Raw genomic sequence first — 20,404 nt, 5'->3', positions numbered from 1 at the left:
ATGGTCAAAGGGGGCGCTGTTTTCCGCTCTCATTGTTGCCGCCTTCTGTGTGGCGCAAAGCAAGCCAGGCGCCAGAGGAAAATGGCGGACGGTGTAGATCACATCGACATCTACGCCGACGTAGAGGAGGAGTTCAGCCAGGTATTTAATCTGAATTTACGCTCTTTTCAATCACCAGACGTTCTTTATTAGCATTTATCTACCGTCCGCATTGCCTGTTGTGACCGAGAAACATCTTGCTTCGTTGCTCAGCCATTAACCCCCCCCCCCACCCCACCTCCCCCGCGCGCAGGCCCTCATTCGCGGTGCTATTAACTACAAGTCCGCAGTTTCCTGTTGCTGCAATGGCTGGAAAAATGCATTCATGAAATGTTGCTCCGTGTGCTACTCTGTGCATGTTTTTATTTTCTTTTTATCCTGGCTACGTTTTCAACAAAGCCAGCCGCCTTCGTTGTTTCATTGAGAAAACAGTTGCGACCTCAGCATGGCCGCTAATGGTGGGCTAACAAAGCCAAAGAAATTAGCTTTTATTAGCAACCTAGCTTAATGTTGTTTCACAAAAACAACAAACCAGTGGGGCCCAAGAGGCACGTTTTCTCGCGTTGTGCGTCGATTAAAACACCGTAAACCATTTTATAGCGTCTTTAAGTTTGGAAAATAGATTTTAAAAACTCTGTTTTTGTAATTGCTACTGCGAAACTTCGATTGAATTGATTAATTCAAGCACTGCTCAAAATAGTACTTTTGTTAGCATGCAAAGCTGAGTAATATTTGTTGGTAGATTTAATATTTCCTAGCTATCACTAATTATACGTTGCTGCATTATACTCAAGCATAGGATAAAAATGTGACAAACTACAGTATAACTAAGATTCTACGTGGTCTGTTGCTATGCAAAATGTCCATCCATCCATTTTTTAAATATATATGTATATAAACAGTTCGTCCTCATGAGGGCCTTGTGCGAAAGGCAGTGAACATGATAGACAAACAAACTCCGACAACTATTAATGAAAAGTTTTTAGTTTTCACTGAAACTAACATGCCTGTTTATGGAATGTGGGTGAAAACCGGAGTACCTGGGGAAAACCCCCACCACAAAAGCACAGGGAATTTCCACAGAAGGCAAACTCCACAAAGATACTAAGTTGCAACACTTCACAGACAGCATGTCAAGTTTTACCAAACTATCCGTGTATTCCAGGAGCCCGACTACCCCGTCCATGAACAGATCGACCTGTACGACGACGTGATATCCCCATCAGCCAATAATGGTGACGCGCCAGAGGACCGCGACTACCTGGACGCACTGCCTGCACAGGGGGGCTCAGATGGAGGCAAGGCCGCCCCGCCCAATGTGGTGTACACCTACTCGGGGAAGCGAATCGCTCTGTACATTGGGAACCTCACGTGGGTGAGTGCAAGCACAGTATAAATTAGGGCCTGAGCTTTTTTTTTTTTTTTTATATAATTAATCGTCATCCCTTTCTTGATGACTGTGCCGCCTCTTATACAGTGGACAACAGATGAGGACCTCACAGAAGCAATCCGCTCAATAGGGATCACAGATGTGTTGGAAATCAAGTTCTTTGAAAACAGAGCCAATGGGCAATCCAAAGGGTAACTCTTCTGAGTCGAAGCCCATTTGTTACCCTCTGCTTTTTACTACAACAGTGATGTGTGGCCTCGGCCTTTTGTTTGTCCTGCCAGGTTTGCCCTGGTATGTGTTGGCTCAGAGGGGTCATCCAGGAAGCTAATGGAGCTTTTGTCCAAGAGAGAGTTGCACGGTCAGAATCCCATTGTGGCGCCGTGCAACAAGCAGTCTCTCAGCCAGTTTGAGATGCAGTCCCGTAAAAGTAAGCACAGTAAGTCCAATTTATCAGCCATCATACACAGAATGGAAATGTAACTTTAAACATAAACAACAACATTTTCCCCTTCCTCAGGCACACAATCGGGACAGATGTCTGGCGAAGGTAAAGCCGGTCCTCCGGGCGGCGGCCGTGCCGGTTTTCCGATGGGCAGTCGAGGAAGTCGAGGCAGGTTCCCCGGGCCGCCCAGCGGCCCTGGAGGAGACCGCTTCCCAGGTGGTGTTGGGCCCGGTGGACCGCCGCCACACTTCGCTGGTTAGTTAGTTGTTTATTCCAAGCGCACCCACTTGGAAGTCTTATTGATATATTGCGGGCTGTTGTGCTCGATCGAGCTTGAGTGATTATTTATCTTTGCCATCGACTCTGCTATGACGAAGCCTTATGCCAAGGGTATTTTTTATTTTTTTTGGAGCTCGTAGTTGAACACGAGCTTTTAAAATGAAATATTCTGCTTTTTGTCTGGCAATGCACCCACACAGCTCTAAGACTCATCTCTTACCTTGTCTCCTCTTTCTGTGTTATGACTCTTCACCTGCAGCAAATTAATAAATAATCCTTCACCAGCTGCACTCAAGCATTCCTGGATTTGCGCTGCCAATCCTAAATCATTTTAAACTTCTAATCTTGTCTGGCTGCCTGTAGGAGGGAATGATGCACTCCCATTTTGTCTCCAAGTGGCCGGCGGCTCACAAGGCCACCAGTTTGTAGGCAACGAATGAAGGGAAAAGTTGAGTGATTAGTTTACTTTCTCCTCCCCATTAGGCTCGGGGATGAGACCTGATTTGATCAGGCACCAAGATGGCCACCTGGATATGAATTTCAATCCTGGGAGCTGGCGTGACAGAGGTGAAACACCTCGCTTTGATTCGACTGAGTTCTTCCATTTTGCCTGACATAGAGTTCGAGTCATGCGTCAAAGCCCTGAATGTATTCTTATTTCGAGTGCAAGTACTGTTTGCATTAATGACTGTGGGCCAGTAATCAGATCAATTAATTACTTTTATTTTTTTTTAGCCAGCAGAATTACTTTCCCCATGGAAGGCTGTGTGTGTTCATCATAACTTATCATCTTGTTTTCTTTTGCTTTGTGTATTGTTTTTAGGTGGGATCCAGGGCCCCCCACGTCCCCCTCCAGGTCCACCCGGCCCACCAGGACCACCCCCTGGCCAGGGCCTGCCCCCACCACTCGGTCCTCCAAATCGTGGTGACAGGCCACCTCCCCCCGTTCTCTTTCCCGGTCAGTTTGGCCAGCTACCTTTAGGGCCCCTGCCTCCCGGCCCCCCGCCCCCAGGTTACGGTCCACCTCCCGGACCGCCGCCGCCCCAGCAAGGCCCCCCGCCCCCAGGACCGTTCCCGCCACGTCCCCCGGGCCCGATCGGCCCCCCCTTGGCTCTGGCTCCACCGCCTCACTTGGGAGGTCCCCCGCCCGGCGGACCGCCGCCTGCTCCCCATGTCAATCCCGCCTTCTTCCCCCCGCCTGGTGGCAACAACATGCCGCCCAATGACAGCAGGGGCCCCCCTGGACCAAATGACCCATACGGACGCCCGCCACCTTATGAGAGAGGAGACTATGGTCCTGGAGGCCGGTGAGTAAAGGAATGATTTACCGCAGCGATTAATCAAATACCTTGAATTATTCGATGATGGAATAATTGAGATTTAACCCTGTGTATGTGCTTCCAAGGGACATGGAGTCATCACGGACCCCTCTGAGCGAGGCCGAGTTTGAGGAGATCATGAACAGGAACCGAGCCATCTCCTCCAGCGCCATCTCCAGAGCGGTTTCTGATGCCAGTGCAGGTAGCGAGCATGATTCCACGCAGAAAGCGGAGCCGCTTTGACAGCGAGCCTAACGTCGTCGTTTGTCTCCGCGTTCAGCTGACTACGGCAGCGCCATCGAGACGTTGGTCACCGCCATCAGTCTGATTAAGCAGTCCAAAGTATCGGCGGATGACCGCTGCAAGGTCCTCATAAGCTCTCTTCAGGACTGTCTCCACGGAATAGAGTCCAAAAGTTACGGCTCCACCAGGTCAAGATCACATTTAGTGTGATTTTGAATATTTGAGTGCGTTACTTATTATCAATCCTTGTGTTGTGCGTGTTCCGTTTCTACGGTGCAGGCGAGAACGTTCCAGAGAGCGCGATCACAGCCGCTCGAGGGAAAAGAGCAGACGGCACAAGTCCCGCAGTCGCGAGCGCCACGAGGACTACTACCGCGAACGGAGCCGTGAGCGGGACCGCCACCGCGAGAGGGACCGTGACCGAGACCGGGAGAGGGAGAGGGAGCGGGAGTATCGGCACCGCTAATTGACAAGTTGAGGTGGGTGCAACCACAATCTGTTTAAAAAAATAATAATAATTAGAAAATTAAAAATCCATACTGCAGTTGTAGTTGTCATAAAATGTATTCGAACTTTGATATCTATGATGGGATGAAGAAAGAAGCTTGGACTTAAGTAGGTAAGTGCAAGGTAAGTGTCCTTTTAAACTGGATCCACTTTTTGCTCATGTGCATTGTCCCACAGGAAAATCTCATTCTGTGATAATGTGCATATGTGATCATTGTCAGATTTGTAACTGTACTATTGTTTAAAAAAATAAATAAATAAATAAAAACTTTTCAATATCTGAAAATATCCTGGCAGTTGTTTTTGGTCTACAGGCATTTCAGTGCTTCAGCACAGGAGATAATACTCATTTAGAGATTTTAATTGGTATCGTAGCAAAAAAAAAAAAAGTATTGATGATAGCATCTTAATTTTTAATTTAAGCAGCAGATAATGCCAGCAGACCAAAAACTATATTCAACAGTCATATAAAAGGTATTTACTGACTCGTATTACTACTGTGTATGGAAATGCTTAATCAAATACATTTGCACAGAATTATGAGCAACAAATGTGGTTGTATTGTGGGGGGTGTGACATGCTACCTTTTTGTAATGACTCATTACTGCATAAAATTGTTTGTCCTTTTGATTTGTCCTCATTTACATATGTTTTATGTATTTTATACATATTACAGTCAATGCATCCCAGCTGTAATTCACTGGGATTTGTGTTTATGACAGCGTATCATTTTTCTATTTTTAAGTTTCCTGTAGCAAGGTCCAGTTTAAAAAAGGCCACTGATCTGTCAAAAATAATGTATGAAATGATCTGAATACTCCTCATGGTTATGCAAATATTCCATTCTGAGGTGGTTTTCTGTATTGATAGTTTTTTAATTACACTAGCAATCTGATCAATTGATTGTAGGTTTGCAAAAGTGTGTTGAACCGTAACAAATTGACCCAGCAGTACACCATTTTTTTTTTGGGGATGATAAATTCCCATGATTGGCTCTCATTGAGCAATCTGTCCGCCTGTGAAGTATTGTGATGTACTGTTAACATTGAAATCTCCATTTTTGTAGCTTTTTGCCCCAAAATATTTGTAAGAACGTATGTATATTCATGCACCATGTTGATTATGGAGAGTTTTTCTATGGAGTTTCTCAACTGGAGCCAGTTGAATGTCAAAAGAATGTAATGTAGTCACAAAAGCTGCTACCCCTTTTTTATGTGCTATGAATGTAGCTTGGAGCTGTCGGTTTTAACGTCATTAATTCATCTAAAATCTGCCATATCTGCACGATGCTTTTGCTTGAAAAGTACGACTTTGTGTCCACTGAGAACCTCTTAAAAAAATAATAATAATCGATTCAGAAGGGAGATGCAAAGTGTTTTCTGTGAAGCAGCAGAGTTGCTCTACCAATCGGCACTGTTGATTGGATGAGAGATCCCCAGTGGACACAAGGTCTGACACGTATATTTACAATGTATTTTAGGTATATAGACGGTGGATTTATGTAGAAGTTCCTCAAATTTACAGAGAAAACGGTCAAAAATGTTATATCAATCTGTTGATTATTTGTTCATAGGGTTGCCATAAATTCTCATGTCCACTTGTATGGTCTTCTGCAATGTAGTCCCTGTGACGCAATCACTGATAGCGTTGCAGTTTTGCCTTTGACGGCAAAATTTATTTAATTTGGAGTACATTAACAAAATGACTTTTTTTTTTTTTTTTTTTTTTATATATAAAAACATCAACAACGCAAGGTGAAAAGAATACGTCATTGTGGTTTTATTATAGAACCAATTCCCTGAAAGTTGTAGACCTCGGTAGATTGAGACTGTTGCCTCACAGGGATTACAATACAACTATATGGATTCAGCTTTTCAGTAGTTTGCTTATGTTAGTGCCGTGAAAAGTGATTTGACAAGCGTATGTTCACAGGTTAGGTCGATTTGATGTCGCTTTGGTCCAGATTTGTGTAAAACATATTCATTGGCGCTGTGCAGTCTTGTAAATATTAGCGATTGTACAGCAAATCAGCGTTTTGAGCCATATAAAACTGCTTGTGACTGAAATTGAGGACCTGTGTGAGTCCATTTTGGAAGGAATACCTGAACAGGAGTCAATGTATTTGTAATATTTTTGCAACAAAAAATTTTTAGTGTTTGAGGGCAACAATGAAATCAAGGTGTAATGTCGGGATTCTTCACAAAGGGTGCAAAATATTCCATTGTTTGGATCTTAGACGCTAAATTCACAATTTTTTTTAATTTAAATTTTTTTCCCCTCCAATTATAAAAATATTTGCTTTGGTTGATGACGCGGTTGTGTTAATTGTATGTATGGCCTCTGAGCCACTGTTGCTAAGCGTTGTCTTTTGTGTCTGTTACTTGAATAAGCCAACATTTTGTTAGCGTTAACTTTGCTGCGTTTTAGCTCCTGCTGGTTGTCTATTAACCATGAACTATTCGGTGAAATCATTTTGCTTGTAGTTGCAAGAAGTGACAAAATAATAATAATTGCAATGATTTATTTCTAACTAATGAGGGACATTGTGGGGGGGGGGGGGGGGGGGGGGGGTTGTTTCTGCCGCTTATTGCATAGCATGTACATCATCAGTATGAGTGGAATTTATTTGCATAAAGTCAGACCAGGTTAAAGTGTCCTAGTTCAATTAAGGTCGCGCAAATCGTAACGTGTTGGTTGTTTGACTTTCATCATGATGCTGTGTACAGTTTATTGAACAAGTATCTAATAATAATCGATTACATACTGCGTGTGTGTGTTTATGAAATGTTTACAATGACGATACACTTGGTGGAAAGGCAGGCCAAAATTTACGCAAAGGCAACACTTGTCCATTTTCAAGGATGATAATGATTGACAGTCATAACTGAGCAGAATGTTAATTATTGTGGTTATAGTTTGAGGTATGTCCAATATTTTGACCACGGCAACCTACAACCACGGTAATACACATTGAGTTAATACCTTTCACAATGAACCTATCATCTTTGTATAAGGACGTTTTTTTGCTACATTTGATCATGCAAGTGGATCTAAAGTTGTGGGTGGTTGTTGTATAAACCCCAGCAGAAGAATGTAAAGTATTTAATATGATTAGTTCCTGACAAAAACAAGTTTGAATGAGGATGTTTGCACAATAGGTTTTGCACCCATGTCGGGGCTGCGCACAACTAAAATCCACTGGACATTGGTCAGGGTTTTTATTTTGTATTTTCCCCACTTTTGTTAACCATTCGCGGTCGGTCAGATTTTGTGCCCGGACCCGGTGTCGGCCTGGTGTGTGTACAATCTGCATTACAAATGTGTATATGTGTGTAGTATTGGAGCTGTATGGTGAGGGGGGAGAGAGTGTTGACTGTTGCGCTACCTCGAGACCAAACTCCACCCTCCATTTTGACACCTTTCAGCTCACTACCTAACACCAATGGACGGACGGACACAAGGAGGACGGACTTCGGCCCCACCCACCGCCACCGGCTGCATGACTGGACACTCAACGCCTCCTCCTCCTCCTCCTCCACCATCCATCCATCTCCTTTGCCCATGCTTCTCTCTGTCTGGTCATCTAGTGTGCAGAGTGGATGGAGGTGGCGCCCGTGTGCAAGGCTTTTCAAACATCTAACTCATGGTAATTGGAAATGTTTCCATTCAGCTCGTTTATTTTTATGGTGTTTTTATTTTACGCGGTTATGTTTTTTCTCGTCTCTCAAAACAATGAGAAGGCCTACCTTTCCTCTTGATCGAAGGCAAGCGTTATCTTGTGGTTTGTTTTCCGTGCACTGTGCAGTGTTCACTCAGTTTAGAGCAGTTTTTATATAGGGTACATGTTTGCCACCCCCCCACCTGCCCCTCTTTCATTCTCATTTCTTCTCATGCTTAGTGTTTGTGAATGTCCCTGTTTTTGATTAAATCTAGATGGTGTTGTAATAAAACATGTTTACTGAGGTACACACTGTCGGAACTGACTCATTTATATTAAATGTACTGTAAAGTCTTTGCCACTATGTTATAGAAGGTAGTTAATGGATGCCTTTATTTACAAGGTAAGATTGTACTATTTTTGCAATGGCAAATGTGTAAATTTGCATCGACGTGGTCATTTCAAGCAGAAGCCAAACAATGCGTCATTTTTTGGATGTTGATGTGTGTACTTGCACTGAAGAGACACCACCAGGTCCGTTACCAGTCTTGAATTTTTGATTTCACTGCGAGTTACCTCGAGCAGCTATTGAGTCCACTCGCGTTCAATGTATTGTATATATTACGCCATAGACTGTAGCTGTAAGGTGTGAAATCCAAATGTTGGGTGTACAATAAGCTCTGACTGTCAGGCTTTTATAAAGTGAGAAAGACAGTCAGTTAACACTTCCCCTTCTGTTTGTCCACTTGGTCTCCCTGTATTGTTAAAATGTAAAACTCCTTTGTTGTCATTTTTCCATGTGCCTTTTTTTTTTTTTTTTTTTTTTTTTTTGGGTTTGTCCAATTCATTTTTGTTCTTTTAATTCCAACATGCATGTTTTTAGTAGGTTAAATGCCCACTAACGTCATCCTTAAATATTTTCAATTGTGCACAGAATGTCATCCCAACACATTGTAATCTGGAACCACTGCTGTAGTTTTTTTTTTAAATTGTGACCAAACATTTTAAATATTTGATACTGTGTTGTCCTGGCAGTGTTTCATGTTCACATGTTGATCATGTGCCGTAACTCTGTAAAGAGAGTGCAAAAAGTTGGGCACTTTTGCTTAAGACGGGTGGGTTATGTTCCACACAGTGCACATCCTCATTTGTGCTTGAGAGTTCTGCAGTGTATGTTTATATTGTGTGTACGCATGGTCAGGTGGCTTGTTGTGACTTTTTCCTCCACAGTCCCCAAGGTAAGTGTTTGCAGGTTTACACGAGAAGACCGCGACAAGAAGCATACAGGTGCAAATGTCAGTTTTATTCAATCGCATACTGGAATCTTAGAATGGAGAGTTGATTGTAACATTTGCAAGGCGGTAATAAATGTATTTCTACTTAATCATGCAAAGCGGCATTTGACCCATTTGAATTAAATAGCTTAACTTAAGCAAGAGAAGCACTGTATTTAATATAAAGCTGCATGAACCATTCTAACTGCAGTATTACAATGAGTGACTTGTAAAGCTACTTATGTGGGACGATCCAGGCTATCCAACAATAAAACTTATGGCTAAATTTTGACTGGCTTTTTCTTGGTGTATTGAAGTATGTGTAACTGCCGCTCAAAATATTTTTGTCAGATTTTATTAGTGAATAAGCACTAGAACACGTGGTATAATGTATGTTCGCTGTGAAATAAAAGGTTTATAGGTTTTTTTTGGTGATAAGTTTTAAGTGAGGAATTTTCACGGACTCCGGGCATTAAACTAGGTTGCACTTCCGTTTCGCCCGGAAGTAGATAGATACTGTCAAGCTGTTTACTCGAGTGATGGCATTTAAAGTGTACAAAGCACAGTATTTCTTGTTTGTTGTATTTTTAACTTGTTTCACTTGCGTCTATGAGTACGGCAATATTTTACATTTGCTGCTCACTGACTCCGGCCATGAAAACGGGTTGCACTTCCGTTTCCCGAAGTAGATGGTACTTTTATTATTATTTTTTTTTCCAACCTCACTTGTGTTGTTGTGTTGGCGTTTAGAATTAATATTGATAGGTAGCTATGACTCATTTCGAAAAGGCGATATTCGTGAATGCGGAACTTTTTGTCGAAGGGCCCCTAGCGGACGCCGGGCATGAAAACAGGTTGCACCAGTGGAAGACCGGAAGCTATTGTCGCTGTTTTGTTGACAAACTGAATCAATGGCAGTCGTAACAAATGTGCAACTCCACCGGAGAACAAAAGGAACAATTTAAATTGTTTCCAGGGCGTCAACCTAACATCACTCCCTGTGTAATATGTTTAAAAAGATGACAGAATTCGGTCCAGATTCCGGTGGTCGGGTTAAGGTAAACAAAGCAGCAGCGACACGTCGCAACTCATTCATTGAGGGCAGACTTACGTTTGTGTTTGTGGTGTGCAGGGAATCACTATTGTGAAGCCCATCGTGTTCGGGAACGTCGCTCGCTACTTCGGCAAGAAGCGAGAGGAAGATGGGCACACTCATCAGTGGTCTGTCTATGTGAAACCCTACAGAAATGAGGCAAGATAAACATACCAGTAGTACGCACAGCACGGATACGGTCCATTTTTCGCGTATTTATTTATTTTTTAATGTATAGGATATGTCAGCCTATGTGAAGAAGATCCAATTTAAGCTTCACGAAAGCTATGGTAACCCACTAAGAGGTCAGTTGTGTTTACAATAGCTATCTTTGGTTACATTTGAGACGAGTGACATATTTCGTTCCGGTTTTACCTGCAGTGGTGACCAAGCCGCCCTACGAGATCACAGAGACGGGATGGGGGGAGTTTGAAATCACCATCAAGATCGTCTTCATCGACCCCAACGAGAGATCTGTGAGGACCAACAATACATACATACACAAAAAGGATATAAAAGTGCACTGCGGGGGTTCTTAAACATATTCTTCTGTAGGTGACTCTTTACCATCTGTTGAAGCTCTTCCAGTCCGACTCCAGCGCCATGCCGAAGAAAACGGTCGTGTCCGAATTCTATGATGAAATGGTGAGTCTCGTCTAAAACTGTCTGGACGTGCAGCATATTATTTACAGTTTTTTGGTTTGTTCTTCCCAATCAGATTTTCCAGGATCCGACTGCCATGATGCAGCAGCTCCTGACCACATCGAGGCAACTCACACTGGGCGCTTACAAGCACGAGACAGAGTGTACGTCCTTACCGACAAACACACATCCGTCACACCTGTATTGTATTTATTGTTGTGTCAGTGCGTCTATCTGTTTGTGTGTGATCTCGCCCCTCTCAGTCGGCGAGCTGGAGCTTAGGACCAAGGAGAAAATGGAGGCGGCCAAGAAGAGAACCAGTCAGGAGATCACGGAGCTGAAAGACAAGCTGAAGGCCAGCAGGCAGAACATCAACCACCTCAAGATGGAGATCAGGAGACTGGAGGAAGATGGAGACCACAAGGAGCATTGACTGAACATCTCACACGTACACACAAAAACTTTGATAGCTCCCTGTCCCTTTTTTGAAAACATTTTTTGACCAGGTTTGTCGTAGTCCTTTTTTACATTTTCATTTAAAGAAAAAAGTTGTCAACACCATTCTGTTTGTGCCTTATTTTTATTGAAGGTTATTGTTCTAGTTCAGGGGAACCTTATGGAAATGTGTGGAGTTTGTATTGAGGAAAAATATATATATTTTTAGCAATATGAAGGTAATTAAATTCTGTATCCTGACTTTGTTTAAAAAAATAACGGTAAAATTGTAATCGCTATTGTCATGCTTTGCTTTTTTATGGCAAATATTTGAGAACATATACAAATTCCTGCAGTCCTCCAACGCAGCATGACAACAGGAAGTTCCCCTCCCGTTTCCACCTTCGTCAGCGTTCACCTGGATACGTTTTGCAAAATCCAACATGTCGAACATCCAAATAACTTGCACAATAGTCGTTTAGAGGAAAAGTGCAGGTTAATGCATCACAACTGATGCCAACTCGGGACATCTTTGCCAAGGAGGACTCGATGAAGGTACATTTTCTCATTTGTTTCCCTATCCTGCACTTGTTTGCATATTTGGTTACGATGGTTAATTTTTTAAAAATTAATTTTATAAATAAATTCCTTCTTAAATTAAATGTATTAAACGCGTAAAATTGGAAAACGATTAGCTTTTAGCAAAAAACAAAACAAAACGACACACCGGAGCCTGATTAGGTTCATCTGCGCCCTCTTGTGGTCGCTAATGTAACAGCAGGAAGAACAATTGCACGCAATTGAAAAACACTGACAAATATGTACTTTTCATAAAATGTATTTGCCAATTCAAATATACTCGTCATAACCAACCATACCTGACAAAACCGTGTTTAAAATATATTACTTGACAATGAACATTGCACCGCTAGATATATTTCCACTGGCGAAACAGGTAACTGCAAAAGGGACATCAATTGCCGATACTGATATGTTGCGTTCACGTGCCTCTTCCTTTTTCACGTTGCATGCTGGTTACTTACAAGTATACAAATATTTGTCTCTTTTAATTCTTTATTCAATACTAACAATGTAAATATGTGCGTCTTGCAATGCTGTTAATTTGTTATTGCTTATTTGTAATGGAACGGTAGAAGTTGGATTTTTAAATGGTGTTGAATTTTATTTATATTTCTTAAAAACAAACGTAGCTCTGCGAGGTAGTGCTGCTTTGTCGAGATGGATGATCCTCTTTTGGAAATGAAAAGTAACAACAAAAATCAATAAAATGATTGATTGAATGAATCATTAAATGTATGTATTGTTGGTAGAATATTAAAATATTCCTATAGATGTTTTGAAAATATTGAAGCCTAACTTAAAAAAAAAAAAAAAATCATGGGCTCCTTATGTTCCAAATTGTTCATTTTCAGTGTAATATTCAAAACAATAAATTGCTACATTGATTACCTACATGTGTGCTTTATCCCCCCCCCCAAAAAAAAAACCCTAATGTTCCCACCATTGTTTGAATTTGTGAAAACCGGTTTTGGGACGCCAGTTTGGGTTTGTGCGCGGCCAGATGAAGTCCGTCAAAGTGTACTCGCTGCTGCGCTGGTCAGCAAAAACGGCCCACGTAGGCCTCGTAGATGGTGTCCAGGAAGGGGCTGTCCGTCTGGAAGAAATCAAACGCTGTTACGCATCGAACAAATGTTTGAGATTTGATTTAAAAAAAAAAAAAAATTCTGTCATACCTGGATCAGTTGCAGTAAGGCTGCTTGGAGCTGGCTTCTGGACAGAACTCTGCTCTCCTTCTGAGGCGTGTAACCGGAGGAGGGGTCTTGGGGCGACGCGACGTCCGATGTCACCCGAGAGAAGACGCTGGGCGAGAGGAGCAACGTCGGGTCCACGGTGGCGGCGATCCTCTGCGGAGAAAGCGCCTGAACGCAGCACACAGGTATCGGTTTCAAGCTACATACGTAACATGAATGCTCAAATTTATGAATTTCAAAGGCCACTTAAAGGGGTGGCAAATTCTTTTTGAGGCACATTGCACTTAACTAAATCTATAATCACCTTATTATGACATATTTGAAAAAAAAAATTGAATTTGAATTCAAACTAATAGTTCTTTCTTTTTGTACAACTATTGTCCAACTGATGTTAAGAAGGGATTTGGTGAAAATAAATGCTTGTTAAATTGGTTAAGTAAAATAAAAAGTACAAGCCCATTTTGCAAGAAACAAAGTAGAAACACTTAATTTGCTTTAGTGGGCCGCATAAAATAACCCATGACTCAAACGATTGACCGAGAGGGCAATATGGGATCAATATTTGTATGTCATCAATACTCACATTTGTAAAAGATAGGAACTCAATTCACGCGAGACATTTTGTGGAAAATATTTGTCATACTCGACATTCTCCGTGTGGTGGCTCCCTCTAGTGGCACGTGAAAAGAATCACTCCCCAAGTGCACTTCAATCGCATTTCATTTTTAGTACATTTGCATTTCATCTTGAAGAACAGTTTGTTTTTAAACTTGCGCCTTACTTTTTCATGAAATCATTAATTACTTTTGTTAAATTTGCTTTAAGTGCAGTGTTAATGTTCAAACTGCGCATAATGTTACAGTGGCTTACAATAATATGAAATATATCTTTTTAAGTTAGTCCAGAGTTGCGATTGGCTCCTTATTATAGATGGATGGACTTTTCAAGTATCATTAATGTGCATTTGGCGTACCTAATAAGGTGTCTAGTGTGTGTGTCCACCACTAACCTGCAACGGCAGAGCCGTCTTCGGAGCTGCGGCGGCCGCGCTCGCGGGCCCCTGGAAGCGGGGGGCCAGCGGGGGGCCGAGGCGCGGCGGTTCCGGCGGGGCCTGGCTCTGCTCCTGCTGGACCAGCTGCAGCTTGTGGACCAGCTCGTGGGGGGACAGCCCGCCGGAGATGTGCGGGGACACACCTGAGGAAGTGACAACAATTGCCGAGTTTAATTTTATGACCCTTTCCGCTACTTTTTTTGTCACATACGGACAAGATTATTATTATTTTGCTTCTTTTCCTGCAGTTTATAACTAACAATGAGTTCTTGTCATTTGTCTAAAATATTCATTGATTAATCCAGTTGTTTGCACAATGTGCAGGTTGGAAACAACCTCAAAAATGACTTTTCAATAGTATCAGTCCCATCAATTTTTCTTGTAACGCTAATAGTGCAGTCTTTGACCAGCCAGCAGAGGGAGCTTTCACTTCTTCAAATAAAAATTGTTCTCCATGGTCAGGAGAGAATGGAAGCCCTTTTCTGCCACCCAAATCTAAAATATTAAAAAAAAAAAAAAATAGGTTCGTTTAAAATAAAAATACATACAATTACTCCTGTGGTCAAAAATGTATAAAGGATGTAATCTGACAGAAAAAAACAACAACTTTTCAAGCAGTCGAGAACGGAATTGTATGACTCAAGTAAAGATCAAAGATTTACAAAATGTAGTTTTCATGGCTTTCAATTAGCCAAAAGGGCATAATTTGATGTAAACGGCACATTATTACCATTATTATTATTATGACCAAATAAAAAAAACATTTCAAAACATTTGCATTCAACAAGCTGAAGTAAAAAAAGAAGCGAGGTGGTCTCAAGTGGCCCCCCGCTTCTGACACTGGACCCACCTGTATGCGTCTGCTGCTTGGAGTGGCTAAAAAAGGCGTGCTGGTGAGAACATGGCGGCGCGCGACAAAGGGCAGCAGCGTGAGGCGGGGGCTGGTTTTGGAACAGTTTCTTGATTGGGTCGAGTTGGTGGTGATGGTGCATCTGATGGTGGTGCCGGTGGCGGCGGTCCAGCGGCACGCCGTTGTCGCACAGCCGATTCTCCGGGGACTCGGACAGCGTGCGAAGCTTATGGATGGCTGGGCAGCGCTGATGATGGGATGCGGCATCTCCTGCTGAGGCGATCGCCGAGGTGGCCGAGGGGGTTTCGTAGGTGAGAGCGCGGGCGACGGGAGGGCGAGACGCTTTTCTCGTGACGGGCGGGGCGGATGGAGAGGCGGGGGCAAGTTTGGGCGAGCCCTGTTGCTGGGATCCAAAAAGCACGGCCAGGGAAAGCGGCTTGGACTCGCTGCCGTCGCCGTCCTGACGACAGAAGATGAGTGGATTCAGGGAGGAAGTGCAGACGGAAAGGTGGCGGGGGGTCGTACCGGAGTGGTGGGCTTGACGGGGATCGGTTTGATGAGGTTGGGCTTCCCGAAAAGAACGCCGCTGCCGCCGATCTCCTTGGGTTCGGAAGTCGACTTCTCCTGTCACGGCACACAATAGATGATCACGTGTGCGTGTGCGTGTGAGACATTTTTACGATTTTGTGCTGAGTGACGCATTCACATGAATACTATTTATTGTCCATGACGTTTTAATTCAGATTTTAATTTTTGTATTTTTCAGATTTGTTTCAATTATTACATTTTTCGTCTAATACTGTGCATTTTATTTTTCTTCTCAATTACTGTTCTTCTGAATTACTTTATTTTTTTTTAAATTAATTTTAATGATCTCTGCGTTATCTTTGGTTATTTACTTGTTTGTGTTTCTCGGTAGTGTTTCCTGCTCTATTTTCCTTATTTCGTTTGTATGATTTTTCTCTTGCCGTGTGACTTTTCTGCAGGCGTGTTACCTTGTCGTACTGGCTGTGAGCTTTGGTCAGCATCTGGATGATGTCCACCGCCTGCCCTTCGCCTTGCACGCCGCCCGCACCTCCGCCTGGGGGCAGCCAGCCATCCTGCCCCACCGCCTGCTCCTGCTGGGTCAGACTACACACACACACACCTCTTTCAGGGTGAATCTACAATGCAATCATCTTCTGTAATTAGGTTACATTTGCGAGACTAGAGAGAGTTTGTGCCAGAGCCAAGAATTACGCAAGCGCTTACGTTTTCATCCTCTGGGCGACGCGCTGGCAGTCGGCCTTGTCGTAGAACCAAATGCCGTGGATGACCACTGGGGAGAGGGAGAGGCCCGCTTTTCAATCGGCGTCATAAATGGCAACAAAAGGTCCGCAAACAATCAAGTTAGGCTGCGTAATAACGAAAAGTGGCCGCTCGATGCCGAGCGCGAAGGTCAGCAGACGACGGAATGAGATTGCCGGCGTTGCCTCGCGAGCCGACGGACGGCGTACCGCGCGGTCTCGGCCGTGACTCATTTCAACCCGGGTGATGCCGAGCAACAAAAACATGACGCACAGTAGGGCTTGAACCATCAGTTTTTTTCTTGTTGTCGTACTTGACTATAATGTGATGAAGTCGAGCCAAAGCTGATTAATCGATGATGTCACGGATCTTTTGTCAGCCATTTTTGTGTAAATTGGTCGATTAGGAGGTGAGACACCAAAAACTAAAATCAAGCAGTGCAACAATTAATCGAAAAACTATGAATCGATGAATCATTTCGAGACTTCGTTTAACTTCAAATTGTCTCGATCCTCGGAATTTCAGCCTCTCCACAGTAAATATTGTCTGATTTGAAAGCAGATATTTGTGTTTAATCCAAATAAGACATTTGGAAACATCTGCTTTTACTTTGATCAACATTTTTGCCCATTTTCTGACATGGACCAAAACCGTAACTGAATTGTAATCAATGAATGTGTGTGCATATGTGTGCTCCTAAACAATTTTATTTTATTTTCTTTTTTTGCTCGTAAACATCTACCACAATGTCGTATCCCTGTTTACACACGAGACGCAGTTGGCTACCGAGGTCGCCCCAGTTGAGCCTGGGAAAGAGTCAGCCCAGCACCAAATAAGTAACAGCGGTGGGGGACTGCCCGGCGGAGTCACGAGCACTTCGCAGCGGGCTCGCTTGGGAGGATGAACAGCAAAAGAACTGGAAACAAATGAAAGGATGGCCACGTAACAGGAGAGAGAACCTTTCTGCCCCGGAAGACGAGTCGTCGTCCAGAAGAGGGAAGAGAGGGAGTGTGCGAAAGAGCGAGGTTGGCCCACCGGCTCCAGATAGAGGGGCTTCATTCAAGCCGGCGCACGCACAAACATGTCGCCCGGGTGAAGTGGACTGGGAGGAAGCCACCGCATGACTCCCATCAAACTCGAATTTTACGAGCTGCAATGCGTTTTTAAGGAGCCGTCGTGCGGTCAACGGTGGCGGTTTTGAGTCTGGACGACGTTTGCGGGGTCGCGGCGGGACACGTCACATCACTTCCCGCTCGGACGAATGGCGCCGAGGATGTTGCGGGCGCTCCCGCTTTAGTCGGAGGAAGACCTCCGTGCACGTCGACCAATAAGAGAGTCCGGACCGATTCCGACCGAGACCCGCCAAGAGCCGCTCGGAGCCATGTTGAGAGGACTTTTCACCCGGAAACCGAAACACGAAAGGCTGCAAGAGGAACCCGAGGTGCGATTTAAAGGCCGGCTGGTGTCGGAGACTGACCTGGGGTATACGTACGTGCGACCCGGAGGTGAGCCCGTACCCCTGAACCCTTTAGAAAATAAAGACTCACCGATACCGTACGTCTGTACTCGTACGAGATACTTGTGGTGAAGTCGGATAGCAACACTCGCAGCGGTGGGATGTCCGGGAAGCTCCGACTTTTGTGGTACTTTCAAAAAAGCACTCTGAAATCTTCTTTGTCCTGCATGTAACCGTTTACATCGTGCCCCTAGTGTTGGGACTGAGACACTACATAACTGAAAGGCCTTGTGTTCCAGACCACATTGAAGAGAAATGTGCGGCAACTTACTGTATTTATTTCAAGGCGGTCTTGACTTTTTCTTTTTTTTTTTTTTCCCTCAATTTTCAGCAAAACAAAGATGCAAGATGTTATTTAAGATTTTCCTCAAGTCAATTCATACTCGTTGCATTAGCAGAATGTTTTTTCTTCCCCCCCACTTATTTCAGGGACAAACTGTTTGGTTTTAAAAATCCGTTACTTGTACTCATATTCTGTCTGAAAAAAGCGGCATTTGTGACTGGATGTGCATTTCTCATCCCGTGTATCTCTGCCGTCTATTTTTAGCCCGGCCGCCACTTAGCGCCGTTCCCGGACGTTACGGCATTGCCGAGCGCGACGTGTTTGCTTAACGATAAGACTCCACGGCTTCGTCCGCAGCGCACGCCGGGCAGCGTTACCGGACCCTAAATAGTCTGCGGGCTCAGACGTCACTTAGCCAGCGCATAATAAACACGGCCGAGATAAGTAATGCGCTCCTGTGATGTATTTTACGGCCAGGGCCTCTCCATCATGCTCATAAACGTCCTCCTCGCTTTCGTACCTGCAAAGCAGCCGCCAGATATTCAATTTGCAACTCACGTCACCGGGCTTCTATATAGTTGTTTTTTTTGGTTTGTTTTTTCCTCTCTGCCCAAAGCGCGCGAGACAGGAAGGAAGGCGCGCACGTGTTTGCGTTATCAGCGACCGCTGCGACGAGTCTAATCTCGGTCGGCCGCCACGGGAGCGCTGACAAGCTCTCGACTCGCCGTTCGGGGGTCCCGGCTGATAAAGAGCGCCACTCCTAAAATGGAGGCGCAGTTCATCCGTAGCTGTCCGTTTCTTCCTGTTTGAGCAGCATCCATCTTGATGCAACATCCCGCAATGAAGCTACTTGACTTGACGTTTTCCCCCCATTCTAGCAGAACATACACTCCGGGTTTGTTGCCGGCGCTTTTGTGTCGCTCTTACGCCGTGCGTTGCGGTAGAGCAGGAAGGGGTCCTGGAGTTGGAAGTCCAGGTCTTTGGTGATGGGTTCGGTCAGGTTCTCCATGCTGAGTCTGTTCATGATGGTGAAGCCGTGCGTGGGAGAAGCCAGCCTAATAAAAAAAAAACAAAAAAAGTCATCAAATCTGTAGCAACGTCCATTTTTAAATGAGTTTCTCTTGTTTGGCTGTGAATGCATTGTTGGTGTTGTGGTCCCTTCCACCTTAATCCCATGTCAAGTGTATGCACTGCAATGCTTTTGCAGAACCGAAGAAATACATTTCAAAGCGGATTTATATTTGGAGGTGCCGCTACCTCGTGTAGATGAATAGAGTTCCTTCCACCTCCGTCTTCTCCTGAAAAACAAACAAGAACATCCACGACGACTTTGATACGCACTTCCGAAATAACAAATATGCTCAAAGATGTTGATCACGTTGAGGATTTGTCACAATTAGAGAGAACGATGGGCACAACAGCAGCAATATCATTTATTATTATTATTATTATTTTTAATAAAGTTCTTCTCGTGTTTACATTTTCAAATGATCACTTGTGCAGCCTTCCCAGGAAATCCCAATATCCTATCAGTGGTGTGCTATTTCTGGAACCTGCTCACATGGTCCTCGGTGACCCCTGACCTTAAACATTTCGGAATCCACGATGTGACGCAATGGCCAACGCGGCTTACCCACTCGTTGGCCCGGTTGTTGTACGTGTAGAGGGCCACCTGGCTGGCCACGTCCACGATGCTCTTGATGTACGGGTCGTGTCTCTGCAAAGCGGCCAGGCTGATGTCCAGCCCTTTAGCGCTCAGGCCGCCGGCGCAAGTCGCCGTCATTGTTCCCTGCCGAGACCTTAGCTAGCTAGCTAGCTAGCATCTAGCGGCTAAAACCAGAGGGAGGGGGAACAAAAACAACAACAACAAAAAGATCGAAATCCAAGCAACAAAAGACGGATGGCTCAAAGTAAAGCCAGCACAAAAAAACCCACGCGATGCGAATTGTTCAGCCAAAGAATGCAAAATCGCAGCGTCTTTTATTATTCTTTTTTAAAAAGAGTGCCGCGAGCGGCTTAAATGTCAACAGAAATTGTAAACAAGCAGGCGAGAGTAGTCGATCGGCAGCACTCGCGATGTCAGGCTCGTCAATCGAGCCGGAATAAATCGATCGAAAAGCTCGTTTTTCCCAATCTGATCAAACCGTTTTGTTTTGGGTTGTTGTTTTGATTCCTGCGCGAACCAGACCTGCTGTGTGCTTATTTAAAAACAAATTCATAAATGCATTAAATCCAGTTGTCACAGCAGCAGCATTTACACGTATAACCTCGTATTACAAATATGACTAGAACAACACGAGAGCAGTATCAAATTGGAATTATTT

General features: G+C 44.0%; 4 protein-coding genes across 16 annotated transcripts in view; 3 read left to right on the top strand and 1 right to left on the bottom strand.

Moving 5' to 3' along the window:
• Positions 1–58: 58 nt before the first annotated feature.
• On the top strand, positions 59–8,185 carry cpsf6 (cleavage and polyadenylation specific factor 6). 2 transcript variants are annotated; one of them, XM_061667716.1, is made up of 11 exons: positions 59–141; positions 1,205–1,414; positions 1,517–1,620; positions 1,711–1,856; positions 1,947–2,126; positions 2,634–2,717; positions 2,974–3,457; positions 3,556–3,671; positions 3,750–3,900; positions 3,992–4,191; positions 7,645–8,185. In XM_061667716.1, exons 1-10 carry the CDS (start codon positions 82–84, stop codon positions 4,176–4,178), a joined length of 1,722 nt encoding a protein of 573 aa, XP_061523700.1. In that variant the 5' UTR covers positions 59–81; the 3' UTR covers positions 4,179–4,191; positions 7,645–8,185. The 2 variants fall into 2 exon arrangements, with proteins under 2 accessions (XP_061523700.1, XP_061523699.1); XM_061667715.1 differs by having other exon boundaries at positions 1,711–1,865.
• A 99-nt stretch (positions 8,186–8,284) lies between these two features.
• On the top strand, positions 8,285–12,803 carry yeats4 (YEATS domain containing 4). Its single transcript, XM_061667742.1, has 7 exons — positions 8,285–10,209; positions 10,284–10,403; positions 10,483–10,549; positions 10,626–10,720; positions 10,800–10,889; positions 10,963–11,050; positions 11,150–12,803. Exons 1-7 carry the CDS (start codon positions 10,159–10,161, stop codon positions 11,317–11,319), a joined length of 681 nt encoding a protein of 226 aa, XP_061523726.1. The 5' UTR covers positions 8,285–10,158; the 3' UTR covers positions 11,320–12,803.
• On the bottom strand, positions 8,992–20,118 carry dcp1b (decapping mRNA 1B). Of its 3 annotated transcripts, none has more exons than XM_061667724.1 (12): positions 19,714–20,118; positions 19,338–19,378; positions 19,008–19,135; positions 16,246–16,333; positions 15,990–16,125; positions 15,520–15,618; positions 14,995–15,454; positions 14,103–14,287; positions 13,076–13,261; positions 10,812–12,996; positions 10,620–10,718; positions 8,992–10,390 (listed from the first exon to the last, which is right to left on the bottom strand). In XM_061667724.1, exons 1-10 carry the CDS (start codon positions 19,861–19,863, stop codon positions 12,940–12,942), a joined length of 1,530 nt encoding a protein of 509 aa, XP_061523708.1. In that variant the 5' UTR covers positions 19,864–20,118; the 3' UTR covers positions 8,992–10,390; positions 10,620–10,718; positions 10,812–12,939. The 3 variants fall into 3 exon arrangements, with proteins under 3 accessions (XP_061523708.1, XP_061523709.1, XP_061523710.1); XM_061667725.1 differs by having other exon boundaries at positions 16,246–16,312; XM_061667726.1 differs by lacking the exons at positions 16,246–16,333; positions 19,338–19,378.
• The window catches only part of cacna1c (calcium channel, voltage-dependent, L type, alpha 1C subunit), a 106,658-nt gene continuing 103,432 nt past the window's right edge, over positions 17,179–20,404 (top strand). For all 10 annotated transcript variants that reach the window (XM_061667707.1, XM_061667706.1, XM_061667702.1 and 7 more), the window contains exon 1: positions 17,179–17,786. In XM_061667707.1, the coding sequence (XP_061523691.1) occupies positions 17,663–17,786 (124 nt within the window). In that variant the 5' untranslated portion in view covers positions 17,179–17,662. The remainder of the gene's footprint in view (positions 17,787–20,404) is intronic.

The sequence above is a fragment of the Phycodurus eques genome, chromosome 22 (genome assembly GCF_024500275.1).
Source record: "Phycodurus eques isolate BA_2022a chromosome 22, UOR_Pequ_1.1, whole genome shotgun sequence".
In the NCBI taxonomy this organism is placed as follows: domain Eukaryota; kingdom Metazoa; phylum Chordata; class Actinopteri; order Syngnathiformes; family Syngnathidae; genus Phycodurus; species Phycodurus eques.
This window is presented reverse-complemented; position numbering and strand designations above follow the sequence as displayed.

Coding starts and splice junctions, on each gene's coding strand:
- yeats4 (XM_061667742.1), top strand. CDS start 10,159: ATGTTTAAAAAGATGACAGAATTCGGTCCAGATTCCGGTGGTCGGGTT. Junction 10,404..10,482: donor TGAAACCCTACAGAAATGAG/GCAAGATAAACA, acceptor TTTAATGTATAG/GATATGTCAGCCTATGTGAA. Junction 10,550..10,625: donor CTATGGTAACCCACTAAGAG/GTCAGTTGTGTT, acceptor TTTTACCTGCAG/TGGTGACCAAGCCGCCCTAC.
- dcp1b (XM_061667724.1), bottom strand. CDS start 19,863: ATGACGGCGACTTGCGCCGGCGGCCTGAGCGCTAAAGGGCTGGACATC. Junction 19,379..19,713: donor ACAACCGGGCCAACGAGTGG/GTAAGCCGCGTT, acceptor TTTGTTTTTCAG/GAGAAGACGGAGGTGGAAGG. Junction 15,619..15,989: donor CTCACAGCCAGTACGACAAG/GTAACACGCCTG, acceptor GTGCCGTGACAG/GAGAAGTCGACTTCCGAACC.
- cpsf6 (XM_061667715.1), top strand. CDS start 82: ATGGCGGACGGTGTAGATCACATCGACATCTACGCCGACGTAGAGGAG. Junction 1,415..1,516: donor ACATTGGGAACCTCACGTGG/GTGAGTGCAAGC, acceptor CCTCTTATACAG/TGGACAACAGATGAGGACCT. Junction 3,672..3,749: donor GGTTTCTGATGCCAGTGCAG/GTAGCGAGCATG, acceptor CTCCGCGTTCAG/CTGACTACGGCAGCGCCATC.